This window comes from Triplophysa dalaica, chromosome 20 (genome assembly GCF_015846415.1).
Source record: "Triplophysa dalaica isolate WHDGS20190420 chromosome 20, ASM1584641v1, whole genome shotgun sequence".
NCBI classification, from domain to species: Eukaryota; Metazoa; Chordata; class Actinopteri; order Cypriniformes; family Nemacheilidae; genus Triplophysa; species Triplophysa dalaica.
Window position 1 is genome coordinate 12976922 of NC_079561.1, and position 14625 is coordinate 12991546.

General features: G+C 40.1%; 1 protein-coding gene across 1 annotated transcript; it reads left to right on the forward strand.

Moving 5' to 3' along the window:
* The first annotated feature begins 9483 nt into the window (after window positions 1–9483).
* On the forward strand, window positions 9484–14620 carry tmem106c (transmembrane protein 106C). Its single transcript, XM_056733170.1, has 8 exons — window positions 9484–9993; window positions 10479–10723; window positions 10920–10983; window positions 11897–12056; window positions 12421–12561; window positions 12637–12686; window positions 13374–13427; window positions 13616–14620. Exons 2-8 carry the CDS (start codon window positions 10513–10515, stop codon window positions 13770–13772), a joined length of 837 nt encoding a protein of 278 aa, XP_056589148.1. The 5' UTR covers window positions 9484–9993; window positions 10479–10512; the 3' UTR covers window positions 13773–14620.
* Window positions 14621–14625: the final 5 nt, after the last annotated feature.

Consider the following 14625-nt stretch of genomic DNA (forward strand, 5'->3'; position numbering starts at 1 on the left):
AAGACCATCAAGGTGTGGCCTGCGGGGGCAGACTTAACACTCCAGGAAAGGTTTCTACACACAGACTGGAGTATGTTTGCAGGATCAAAAGCAGATCGCCATATACCCGAATCAGAAGCCATGGATGAACAAGGAAGTGCGCCTCCTGTTGAAAGCACGCAACACCGCCTTCAGATCAGGTGATGCACAGGCCTATAGTACTTCCAGGGCAAATCTGAAGAGGGGCAAGCACTGCTACAAGTTGAAGTTAGAGGAGCATTTTACCAATTCTGACCCTCGACGCATATGGCAGGGCATCCAGGCCATTAGTGACTACAAACCCAACCACTCCATCCCCATAGCCACAGATGCTGCCTTTCTGAACGAGCTTAATGACTTTTATGCACGCTTTGAGAGAGACAATAAGGAACCCGCCACCAGGCTCACACCTTCTATCGACCACCCAATCATCACACTAAACTCCACGGATGTTTACACTGCACTAAGCCGGATAAACGCACGCAAGGCTGCTGGTCCTGATGGCATCCCTGGTCGCGTACTCCGGGCATGTGCGGAGCAGCTCGTGGGGGTCTTCACGGATATCTTCAACCTGTCCCTCGCCCAAGCAGTGGTTCCAGCATGTTTCAAATCCACCTCCATTGTGCCCATTCCAAAACATTCCAGCCCGACATGCCTGAATGACTACCGCCTGTAGCACTCACACCCATTGTTATGAAGTGCTTTGAGCGGCTGGTCCTGTCACAACTAAAAGACTCTTTACCATCCACACTGGACCCATACCAATTTGCCTACCGTAGCAACAGGAGCACAGATGATGCGGTGTCCATGACGCTGCACTCGGTGCTCACACATCTGGATAATAAGGACACTTATGCACGCATGCTGTTTGTAGACTTCAGCTCTGCATTCAATACCGTCATCCCTTCCAAGCTAATCATCAAACTTGGAAACCTAGGCATTAACAATTCAACCTGCAACTGGTTTATGGACTTCCTGACGAACAGGCCTCAGCTTGTTAGGTTAGGCCACATCTGCTCCACCACCATCACCCTCAACACTGGTGTACCACAGGGCTGCGTACTGAGCCCCTTTCTCTACTCCCGTTTCACACTCGACTGCAGACCTGTGAATGGACCTAACTCCTTCATCAAGTTCACAGACGATACAACAGTGATTGGTCTCATCAGCAACAACGATGAGACTGCTTACAGGGAGGAAGTACGGCACCTGGCCACATGGTGCTCAAACAACAACCTGCTCCTTAACACCTCCAAGACAAAGGAGATCATTGTGGACTTCAGGAAGGCGAAAGGAGGCACACACGACCCTATCCACATTAACGGGACGGCTGTTGAACGTGTTTCCAGTTTTAAGTTCCTGGGGACCCATATTTCAGAGGACCTGTCCTAGATCACCAACACCTCATGCCTGGTCAAGAAGGCTCGCCAGCGTCTCTTCTTTCTGAGGACACTGAAGAAGAACCAACTGTCTTCAACTATCCTGGTGAACTTCTATCGCTGCACGATAGAGAGCATCCTGACCAACTGTGTCACAGTCTGGTACGGGAACTGTTCTGTTGCTGAGCGCAAGGCACTGCAGCAGGTGGTGAAAACAGCCCAGCGCATCATAGGGACTACACTCCCTTCCATTGAGAACATCCAAAAGAAACGCTGTCTGCGTCGAGCTCGCAGCATTCTCAAGGACTCCTCTCACCCCGCTCATAGACTATTTACTCTCCTGCTTTCCGGTAGGCGCTTCAGGTGCCTCCGGACAAGAACCAGCATACTAGGAAACAGCTTTTTTCCCAGAGCTGTTTCATTATTGAACGCTGTCCCCCACTGATTCCACTACCCCTCATAACTTTAACTGTAATGCTGCTATTACATTGCTTACATTGCACTACAGGGCTGCCATGCATGACTGAACTGTACACACCAGTACTTCATGTATCTGCTCTATCGGACTGTTTACACACACATAGCATCATTTGTACTGTATACTGCTCACTTGCACACCAGGAATATTACACTGAATGCTCATTTGCACTAATGGACTACTCTTATAACTGCATTACCTCATCTACTGCACTGTAACTTTCATAACTGCATTACCTCATCTACTGCACTGTAACTTCAATAACTGCATTAACTCATCTACTGCACTGTAACTTCAATAACTGCACTAACTCATCTACTGCACTGTAAATGTATAACTGCATCTACTCATGTAATGCACTATAACTTCAATAACTAATGTCTGTAACTAATGCACACTCAAGTCACTTGCACTATTGTATAGTCTATTGTTATCTGTTCATAACCACCTGTACATTAATGTTCACAGTATATAGCCTTCTGTTTATATTGTTCATTGTACATACCCATTGTATAGTATTTTCCTAATATTGTATTCTGTATTTATTCACACTGTATATCCTGCACTTGCTAATTGCACTTCTGGTTAGACCTAAACTACATTTCGTTACACTATACTTGTATATGTGTAATGAGAATAAAGTTGAATCTAATCTAATCTAATTTGGGTTCTTCTCCCCTGCATTTCGTGAGACATATGGTATCTGTAATACGGTAAAAACTTTAATAGGTACATTTTCAGAATGTGTTAGGTTTTCACAGATCGCATCGCATATGGTACAAACAACTTTATGATCATGTTATTATTGTTTTATAATAAAACATTTTTTAAATTGTAGATAGTGTTGTTATAACATGCATTTCTGTAAAGCTGTGAATTAAAATGAGAAGTGTAAGATTAATTTAGTCATATAAATTCGTATATTGAGTTCCTGTGACATTCTCTTCATTGTGAGTTGTTTAATCTGATTCGTTTTATTATCTTGAACTGTTTGCAGATTAAGCAAGCACAATTTAAAAATATAATTTAACAGAATTTATTGCTGTTTGTTTCAACATAAATTGCTGATAAATTGCAACACACTATTTACATTTTGGTTAATACTCAGATGTTTATGAATTTGAATGTTTATGAAAAACAATTATAACAGTATGAAATAATAACTGAATTGCGATAAAGCAGTCCCAGTGAATGTAATCAAAATACCTGCGACAACAAACACACAAACTGATATTGTTCATCAAATAATGATTCCCTTAATTACTAATGGAAACTATATTGAACAAACCTGTCTAAAAAGAAATCTGTCTATCTGCGAAACAAAATCTTGAGTGTTTATTGTACCTACTTTCTACTGATAAGTCACTGGCATGATTATTTGGAACACAGTGTATAAATAGTTGAATTGCCAATTAGGACATTTCCACGCCTTATGCAGGGGGAAGTAGTCAAGAATATGAATAGAGGAAAGGAGGTCTGAGGTTTCACTGGTTCGTCGGGTAGGCATCCTCTGTGTTTGGGCATAAATTATTATAGAATTACATAGCATACTTACCTTTCCTTTCACTTATCAGAGAGACATCTCAGGAGTTGTGTGTCCCAATTTCATCACATTATCCTGAGTGAAAGATGCCTTTTGGTGAGGTGCTGCTGTTAACGCCTTTTGTATGGTTCCCATCAATGCGACACATCATCAGTTGTGCACCTCAGCCTCATTATGTGTTTCAGCCCTTTATCACAAGACACCCTCAGCCAAGGGAGACCCACCGCAGGTTAATCAGACCTGGGTGTGTGTCGCATTGTTATAATGTCATCTGGTAGAAGCAGTGGGCAGCTATCACTACAGCTCAAAGGCAGCAAAGTAGTTACCCGCCAGCCCTGAGAATCGAACGGGCATCCTTCTGGTCACGAGTCCGACTCTCTAACCATTAGGCCACGCCTACCCACACCGTTAATGCATGCTCAGTGCCCCCGGATCCGTATAGCATAGCATTACAACACATTACCAAAGTCAACACAACCATACGCGACAACCAGTTGGCTTTGGCTGTTATGGCCCAACTGGCTCCTTCAATGCAAGCTCAGTGCCCCCGGTCCCGAATGGCATAACAATACAACACACAACACCATTTTATTACGTGGTCCCTTGGCAGCCCATATTGCGTGATTTTCACCACCCATTTTTCAAACGCTTTCCTCCAGCCACCCAACGCGATGCCCAGATGATTATTTCCATTGTGAAAAGCCAGTGGTGAAATTGTGCAACCTGCCATTATGCCAACCTCCAGCTGTTGCCACGCGGTGGTACTATTCTGTGTGGCAATACTCAATTGAAGATCGTGAAAATATGCCTCAATCAGCTTTGTTACATGTCAACAACAGCTCATGTGGCACTGATCAAAAAGCATTGCAAAGATCTAGAAAAAACACATGCAGGTTTTTTTTCTCCTTTTTTGCCATTTGCAACTGGTCCCAGATGATGTTAGCATGTTCCAAACCTCAGAGAAACCCCCTTTGCCTGCCTTCTGCACTGACGTGTCGATGAAGTTGTTTCTCTTCAGAAATCCTGAGAGTCTTTTGGCCACAATGCTGAAGAAAATCATACCTTCCACATTCAATTGGCAAATTTGGCGAAACTGGTCAATAATTTAGGAGTTTTTCTCCTAAATAAGTATACCTCCTGCCCTTATCCAGACCTTTGGTATCGCCTGCTTTTTCCATGCCACAGCCTGTCATGGCAGACAAGGGGAGACTCAAGTGTGGGGCAAAAACAAGGCTTTATTGACAGGTAAATAACACACCACAGACGACCCCCTGCGGGCCACTGGGAAGAATCTGTAGAGAACTGGGTCCGGGGAGGCAGGTCGACCCGGAGCTCGCTCGGCCAGAGAATCTGTAGAGAACTGGGTCCGGGTAGGAAGCTCGACACGGAGCTCGCTTGGTGAGAGAATCTGTAGAGAACTGGGTCCGGGGAGGAAGCTCGACCCGGAGCTCGCTTGGCGAGAGAATCTGTAGTGCCTGGTAACAGGTGGAATCCAGGAGCAATGGTGGAGCCTGGTGAAGCAGGAAATCGCAGTCCGGAACGCCAACGGGATCTGTTGTAGGTGCAGCGGGAAAGGTTACAAGGCAGGGCAGCAGGAAAAAACAGAGCAGTAGGGTTGTTGTCTCAACGGGGCTAAGGCTAGGACTAGACAAGGCTAAGGCAAAGGCTAAAGCTAAGGCTAAGGACGTGTAGTACATGCTAGAACGTAGGCAGTCTGAGCTAGCAAAAACACGCAACGGTCAGACAAGGAACGAGGGAAAACAGAGGGGTTATAAAGGTAATTCAAAGGGGAGGTAATTGAAGGCAGGTGAATGCGATAATAACAATAACAATAAAAAGTCACCGGTGAGGGGAAAGCCCTGACGGGGAAAACACGAGGGCACGGTAAATGACGTAGACACCGAGCGCGTGCTAGCCGCTAAACACGGATCGCACGTGCTCGACAAAACAAACATAACACCTCCCAAGCCAGACAACACAAAGACAAGAACGGGATCATGACACAGCCATTTATCTCCAAAGGTACCTCAACACTCAAGGGGCTTTCTTGTAGAGCCTGTATGGTATAATGTTGGGTCCAGAAGCTGAAGCTGATCTTGCCAGTTTTACTGTACACTCAATTTCGCTCCATTTAGGGGGCCTTGTGTCCATCTGGTGTTCTGGTAGCTGAATCGGTGGCATGTCCTCTGGAATGGAGATTGGCTCATGCCTATGATTTTTGGAATACATTTTCCGCCGGTCTTCCTCAATATCTGTTATAGGTACTTTAAGGGTCCCAGTCTTCTTGCTAAAGATGTTACTGATAAACTTGTAAGGATCTTTGTAGAAAGCTGTCCTAGTTTGGTCCTTCTTCTTATGTTGCTCTGACCAAAACCAAGCAAATCACTCCAATCCTCAGGTCCTTACACTGGTTACCAGTTACTTTTAGAATAAACTTCAAAGTATTATTAACTGTCTATAAATCACTCAATGGTCTAGGACCTAAATACATTTCAGAAATGCTTATTGAATATAAACCAAACAGACTTCTCAGATCATCAGGATCAAGTCTGTTAGAGATAACAAGGGTTCAATCAAAACAGGGTGAGTCAGCGTTTAGCCATTACGCCACCTGTAGCTGGAATCTGCTTCCAGAAGACATCAGACGTTCACCAACAGCAGCTACTTTTAAATCCATATTAAAAACACACTCGTTTAGCCGTGCATTCACAACCTGAACACTGTGCTGGTTTACATCAACTGCACTTCTATTTCTAATTTATATTTTTTATTCTTTTTATATATACACTCACATTTTGAATCAATTTTATTGTTGTTTTATTGTTTCTTAAAATCGAAAGTATTTGTGATCTTAAATCATTTGCATTTTAAAGATACGTCTTATTTCTCTGTCAATCATTTTATGTAAAGCACCTTGAATTGCCCTTGTGTATGAAATGTGCTATAGAAATAAACTTGCCTTGCTTTCTCAAGCTCTCTGCTCTTCGCCAACGAAGCCAGGCGACTTTTTAAAATCGCCTTTTAGTGCCTCTAGGCCCTTCTTTTCCTTTCTTCTTCTGTGGCTCTTTATTTTGTGACAGATCACATAAATGACAGAATTAGTCTTTTCAAATTACTCAAATATAAGGGTTGAACATAAAAAAGGCACTCTTGGAAGTTAAAATGCTTTTATTGCAGCTTGATAGTTTGTCCTCATGAGGAGAAAGAATAACAGAGCTTCATTCAACACAATACTGTAAGTTCACTTTGTGGTATTCACAGATATATCTTTGATCTTTCACTTTGTAATGAAGGAAAAGTATGGAACTAAAATTGTGACAAATGTGCTTGAAGCAAAGAGAAACTGAAAAAAAATGCATTGCATCAACAGTGCTTGCATTTTAAGGTTCTGCAATTCAATATGGTTGTACATTAAAGCTGTGAATATTTCAAATTGAAACATTTTACACTCTAAACACTAAAAATTAAATAATCAAAATTCACCTTTTAAATTTCATTAAAAAAATTAAACTTGTTTTAAATAAAACCTTAAATATTCGACGGATAGTTTTCAGTCTATATTATTTCGATTTAAAAATTCGCTTCAACAAATTCAGGGGTTCAAATTCGGCTTGAAATTCAAAGTTTCAAATCCGGGAATCCCAGGAAAAGCAATAGAGTGCCGATTCTACAAATGCATGATCTCTTCCTGCTGCCTGGCTGCTTCACTTGCTTGGTGGTGCAAGTCGGTTCAGACGAAGATCAAAGCAAAAATGCAGGTGATCCTTATATGTTTGCCACACAGTTCACTATCTGCTCGATCAAGTGAATTTAGTTGTCCTCATAGATAGCTTCATACGCATCATCAAGAAAAAAATGTATTGACATTACGTTTGTACGGGAGCTTAGCTCACCACTATAAGTCCTGGAACGGACATGGAGCACGGGGACAATTCCAGAAAAAAAATGGATATAAACAGTGCTTTACTGAACCATACTATGTATTGAGTTTTAAAATAAAATAAGTTAATTTCATGAAACTATTTGAATGACACATGCGATGGTATATGATTAAATGTGCCAGAAAACAATACAGCAAGATTTTAAAGCATTACATTAGGTTCATAACACGATCACAATAACTTAACGATTAAAATGCAACATTTTATTTTGGTATAAAACTAAATAGGAAAAAAGCAATAAATATCCACTTAAAACTGACTACAGTATAAAATGAAAAAGTAGTGCAAACAGATATAAGAACAATCCATGAACTATTTTTATCAGAACGTAAATTAATCTACAACATAAATAAAATAAGTATTTTCTTAAAAACGTAATTGAAAAATATTTTGTGATTTAGGATATAAATGCTTAAACTTAAACAAACCAATTACCGCTTAAAAGAGAAATATCAATGGAAATAATTATGCCTAATTTTCATCTGAAATCTCTCAGGTCAGAACTAAAAATGAAGCCAATTATAGCCTATAAGGTTAAATGAACGAATGAATAAAAAACAATGAAATACCGTAATAATAAAGACACCTAACAAACTCGCGTCATTGTTTTTCCTCTGGACATCCTAAAATTCTTATTGTGTCTTTTTGTGCTTTTTGTGTTCATATTCAGGGCTCTTTCGCAGTTCTGTATAGCCTACGCTTTATTAAAAAGGTGTAGGCTATACTAATTTTGGTCCTCTGGTCTGAAGATAAAGCAACATTAAGCATTTTAGCAAGGTACACCGGTAGTGATGGCGTATAGTCCGTGCACGCTAAACGAATAGAGTAGGCTACAAGCACTTAGCAGACCTTACAAGCTTATAACGTTTTTGTTCCACCATGCCACCATGCATGTTGCGGATATTCAGCGAAATGTTCGCATCTCATTCAGTCAGCATAAGTTTAAAGAGGGTAAATTTGATAATTTAACTGAACTGTACACATACATTTTAGACACCTTGCGTTGAGGTGTACAGGTATGTATGTTAGAGGTCCTTATGGGTCCCAGCGGCTGCGGGTCTAAAACGTCGAAAAAAGATCTTGTCCGATCGGGTCTCTGGTCATTTAAAATGAATTTGCTTTTACCGAATCGACTCGAAAGACACAAATTAAGTCAGTTTAATTGTTATGTTATATAAACAACAAATATTTGTTACACCAAACTTTGCGAAACATAATTAGGTTAATACCGTGAGTGATTGACATTTTTGCATTTCATTGACAGACAGCAACTGAAGCAGTTTGTGGCACATTTTGGCAAACGAACGCAGAATGCAACAAAAGTTTGTATCTTTGCGCTCAAAAACCATCTTTCAGCTGTTAGATCCATATCGCCGTGAGGTATCTTGCTTGTATTGACTGCACAATACATTTCGGGTCTAGTCTGGCTCTAAAGAAATTGCTGCCTATTTGTATCTGGTCAGTTTTATCTGGCCTGCTAAAAAAGTTCGCTTGGCTAATAGATCAGTTTTTCTATTTTGTATTATCAAAATAAAAACGACGAACATTTCCACAATTCCACAACATCCAACATTTTCGCAAATTAAAACAAGATCATGTAAGGAAAATAAAAAGAAAGTCTGTAGAGATTGCTGCTATGTCTTATAAACACAAGCACATACTGGGAGAGTTGCTTACGTGTTAAAATCGGAGCGGTTATCAATAAGATGCTGGTTGAGATCTCAGTATTTGACCGCTATAAACACAATAAATGTCCTGTAAATGCTGATGATGCATAATATTTACGTGAACATGATGTGTTGAAGTCAAGAAAAATCTAATTCCTTCAAGCCAGAGCAGGAGGGCTGTCAAAGTCTGAGCATATAGGCCTGAGTGTGTCTGTGCAGACTACTGGCAGTGCAAGCATCAGTTAAATTTCAGAAAATGTCGATGATGCATAAGAAGCTATCTATGAGGGCAACTAAATTCACTTAATCGAGCAGATAGTGGACTGCATGTTTTGCTTTGATCTTTGTCAGAACCGACTTGCACCACCTGCTGGTGAAGCGGTCAGGCAGCAGGAAGAGATCATGCATTTGTCGAATCGGCGCTCTATTGCTTTTCCTGGGATTCCCGGATGTGAAACCTTGAATTTCAAGCCGAATTTGAACCCCTGAATTTGTGGAAGCGAATTTTTAAAACGAGATAATATAGACTGAAAATGACCTGTCAAATTTTAAAGGTTGTATTTAAAAACAAGTTTTTTTAATGAAATTTAAAAGGTGATTTATTTTTATTTTTAGTCGGTGAAACTCAGTGTGAAATGTTTCAATTGGAAATATTCACAGCTTAAATGTACAACCATATTGAATCGCAGAACCTTAAAATGCAAGCACTGTCAATACAATGCATTTTTTTTCAGTTAGTGCTATTCAGCACGTCTCTTTGCTTCCAGCACATTTGATTTTACTTCCATATATCTGACTGGTAAGCGGTCGTGTCAGAACGCAGGACACTTCCACAACTGCAGGTGGCAGTATAAAAACAAAAGAACGATCACGTGAACACAATCCACAGCGGCGAGAGAGAGCAGAGACATTCACAACATACAGGCGAACAGCAGCTTTTGTATATCTCTGTGTTTTCAGTTTAAACGTAAGTGTCAAACTTAAAGTATAAACGAGTCGAAGTTTCTCCCGATTAAATTCACCCTTTCATATCTAGACGCGTGTATGCCGGAAGTCATTTTAACTGCAGTTTTGCTTTCAAATTCGTCAGTGACATTCTAAAAGGTGGAAAACGCTTAACGTACCTTAAGAGCGATCAGTGAAACCCATATTTCTGTCAAACCTTCGTTGTAATGAAACTAGCTGCTGTCAAAAGAACGATCCCTTATTTTACAGATAAAGTGAATAATTGCACGTTAAGCGTTTTCTTCCCCATGGAAGACCATTATAAGCAAACAGCTTGACGTGACTGAATGCATCAAGAAGTGATGTTAATGGAAAACATTTTCTACACAACTTATAAATAAGGCATCCTATGATCAGGCCAACATTTGAGCCAATGAAAATGAACCATGGCTTTATTATAGTAAACAGTGTAGTAAACATTTTGCCTATTTATGTATGTGTTGATAGTTGTGTCTCAGGCTGGAGTTTGTGTGGGTCGCTCATGGGTGCGTCTGTTTGCGGGCATGGGCGCTCGCTCCTGTCTGCCCTGAATAATGGCAGGACCGGACAGAAGGACACTCTGTTGGGTGGCGATGACTCTCTGGACGGGCTGGACAGACAGGAGGACATTGCCCAGTTCCCATATGTGGAGTTCACAGGTCGTGACAGCATCACCTGCCCTACCTGCCAGGGCTCTGGACGCATTCCATCAGGTAGAATCAATCATCTACAATATAGCATAAGACTGGATATCTTCATATGTTGAACGTGAGGCTTCTCTAGATTCGCACGCAAATTCTGACAACATCTAGCATGGTTGTGTAATAATGTTATCAGTCACTAGGCATTCTTTGCTATCAGTTGAGATTGGGGTCATAGAGGATATCGGCCTTTCTTGTTTTCTTTCAGGGCAAGTGAATGAGCTGGTTGCTCTCATCCCCTACAGCGATCAAAGGTTACAGCCGAGGAGAACGTGAGTGTTAATGCTGATGTAATCATCTTGTTTTAAGATACAGTTGGCAATGTGTCATAACATGTGAATTTTGATTAGGCTGTTGTTAAGAAAGGAGCATGCCTACAAGTTTTGTGTGTTTTTTTCAAAACATCAAAACAGCATAGTGAGCGCTTTTCCATCATCGTGCTTAAGAGTTCTCGTTGTTTTATCGTTCCGTGCCGATCCAGGCCAACCGGTACATAAATGGTTCATTTTCCACCGGATGGCTGTCTTAAGGATGTAAACACTAACGCGTCACACGTTGCCTTCGTAACACAAGAGACTGACCTATAACGTCTCTGCACGCATTCTTTTAGCATGATTAAAAATTACGAGCCGAGAACAGTTTGTTATCATGCCATGCCGAGCCAGGCTTACGTGGAAACATAACTGTAACCGTTCACGACTGTGCTTAGAACGGATCAGCGCTCAATGTTAAAGAGATGGTTCACCCAAAAATACAGATTTCTGTATTCGAGTTCTTCTAAACCTGTATACATTTCTTTGTGTGGTTGAACACAAAGATATTTGGATGAATTTTACCTACTGAGATTTCTGGGGCACCATTAACTACTATAGTATTCTGTTGAAAACAAAATAAGATATTTTGAGGAATTTAGGACAACAAACAATTTTGGGGCACCTTTGACTAGCACTTTTTGACTACCCTAGAAATCTCAGCTGCTAACATTCTTCTAAATGTTGTGTTCACCAAAACGGAGACATTTTTACAGAATTTAGAACATCCTGAGGGTGAGTAAATGACGACAGAGTTCATTGCTGGGTAGACTTTCCCTTTAATAAAATGTAATTTTATTTGATTAATTGTGTGTATTTTTATCATACTTTACCATACATCAGAATGTTAATAAAGGTTCAATGCTGTTTGCAGGAAGTCGTATGTGGTACTGTCAGTGATTCTGTGCCTCCTGGCATCTTCACTGGTGGCCTTCTTCATGTTTCCTCGTCCTGTGCTGGTCGTCGACGATGGCATTCGCTCCGTGACCGTGCACTTTGACCGAAACAACAGCAAAGTGATCATCAACATGACGGTGATCTGCTTTGTCACTTATATGAGTTCTTTTAAAACCTTGTTGTTCATAGTCTTTCATACGAATACATTACATTCTCAGCTTCTATAAAAACATTTCTCTAATCACGTATCCGAGGCTGTTTGGGTGGAGAAAAATATGATATAAAACTTTATATAAATATAATATTGTTCTATTAAAAAGTCCTGAAACATAACTTGATATATAAAAATGAGTAACCTATAATTTACTTCAGACATAGCGATAGTGATGCAGGCCAAAGTGATGCGGCTTTGATAACACAAAATGAATCCTAATTGCTTTTGCCTTGATTTTATAAAATCTCAGATGCTTAATATGGTCTGTCCTTACTGTGATTTAACAGAGCTCTCTAAACTTCACCAACTCAAACTTCTTCACGATGTGGGTGGACAGCGTCACCTGTCAGGTGCTTTATATGAAGACCGTCATTGGATCTCATCAGCTTGACAATGTCATCCACATTCAGCCTCTCAGCCAGAGACGGGTATGATCGCTCACCATCCAGTGTAGATTCCATCCTTTGGTATACGTCAGTTTTGTAACGTGTTTTTAAACGCAGGTCAACTTCACTGTTAGCATGGAAATTGGTGGAAGCCTGTCGTATGTTTAGTGAGTATCACTTTGTTCAGAATGTGCTCTTGTTTTGAAAGCAATGACACTGTTTTTGCTGTTTAAAGGGGTCATATGGCTGAATACGTGTTTTTTCTGTGTCTTTGGTGAGTTATAAGTTGCCCATGCATGTACAGTATAAAACACGTAAAATTGCAAAAATGAAAGTGTCGGAACAAAAGATCTATAAGCTAATGCTCACCCAGACCTGCCTGAGACGCCTCATGTAACCACACCCCTACAAATCTACATCAGTTTGTGGTATGATTTGATCAAGACCATCCAAATGTAAACGGAAGAAAGGTGGGTGTACCTGTCAGAAAATACAGCGTTTTTTAACCTGAAATCAAGTATACACATTGCATTACATCCAATACAAACGAGAATATTCGCTGTAGCTGTGTCATATTACCCCTTTAAGCATGAATTTCTAGTGCATTCAATGAATCATATTTCACCATTTGGACACTTAAAACACTTGAAATGTATTATTATATAATTCGCATTAGACAGTAAATGAAAGAAAAAGTTGATATCTTAAATACATCAGATCAAAGATATCACAAGCACACTTTTAATAAAACCAAGATGGCACTTTGGCTTATATTTACTGTCTAATGTCTTGCAGTAAAATAAATTTAAGGGCATCTGTGTTTCATCCATTTACACTTTTGTTTGTTTTTCCAGTGCCTTCTGCACAATGGCCAGCATCAAGGTCCACAACATTGTGGTTTTCATGCAGTAAGTTTGACCTTTTAGTCCCCTTCCATTACTACCCTTTCACTTCCTTTGTGTTCTGTTGTAATCCGAAACCGTAAAGTATTGAAAAGACCTGAAACCTTAGGACAGTATGAGCAGTGGTTGTGAAACAGTACATTCAGCGAAATGGCTTTAAACTTCTCTCTGACTGTCCTTCTCATCTACCACAGGACCTCAGTGAAAACCTCGTACATGGTGCGGAGCGCGCAGAACACACTGGAAGCTTACCGCTACATTGACTGCGGAGCCAACACCACCGTCCACCAGCCCTCAGGAATAACGTGGTCTAAACCTCAACTCCCTCACAATGAAAAACTGATCCGCTGAAACGTCAGCCCACGGATGCTTGGGTTGTTCACGATGGCACTACTTAGCATCACTTTTGAGAGATCTGCTGTGGTAGTTATCTATTAAGGGAATTATTAAATGTTGCAGTTTCAGCGTGAAAGTAATGTAGGTTTTTTTAATGCCAGGTGTACTTTTCTAGACATCTGAATATGTATCGGGTGTAAGAAATCAGTTTTGAAGAAAGCTACTTAAAAATGTTAATTGGGTCCTATGCAAATTCACCCAATTGTGTTTTGTTTGTGGATTTGTTTACTTTAATGGCAAAGATGTCTTATTTTTATAAGTGCATTCTGTGATAGTGTTTCATTCAGCTCAGTCAATACTTGAATCTATCATTGAAAAAAGTACATAAAATAAGTGTATTTATTTATAATATCGAGGTTGAAAAACGTAGACCTGTTCTGAGTGTTTCTGCTTAAAAAAGTACAAAAGATTTCAGTCAGACGGTTAACACTGTGCATAAGGTGACTGTTGCAATCGAGCAAATATTATTTTGGCTCTGTGATGCCATGAGAACTAAAACAAGGGCATTAAATTAATAACTGATTATGTGCAATATGTGTTCAGAGTTGAATTAGGACCATAATGTACCAAGTTCAAGCTCTTTTAATGTAATGAAAATGACACATTTGAATCCTTCGCAAACATAAGCATTTTGTATCATGTGGGCTTTGGTGTTTTAAAAAGGACTTTTGTTCCAAACATGATTTGCACATTTGGTTAAAAGATTATTTTTATATTAAAGAAAACTGAGAGAAATAAGTTAAGTTTTACGCATGACGTTTGTAGAGATCATTAAAATAAAAACATTTTTGTCATTAAAATTAGTCAT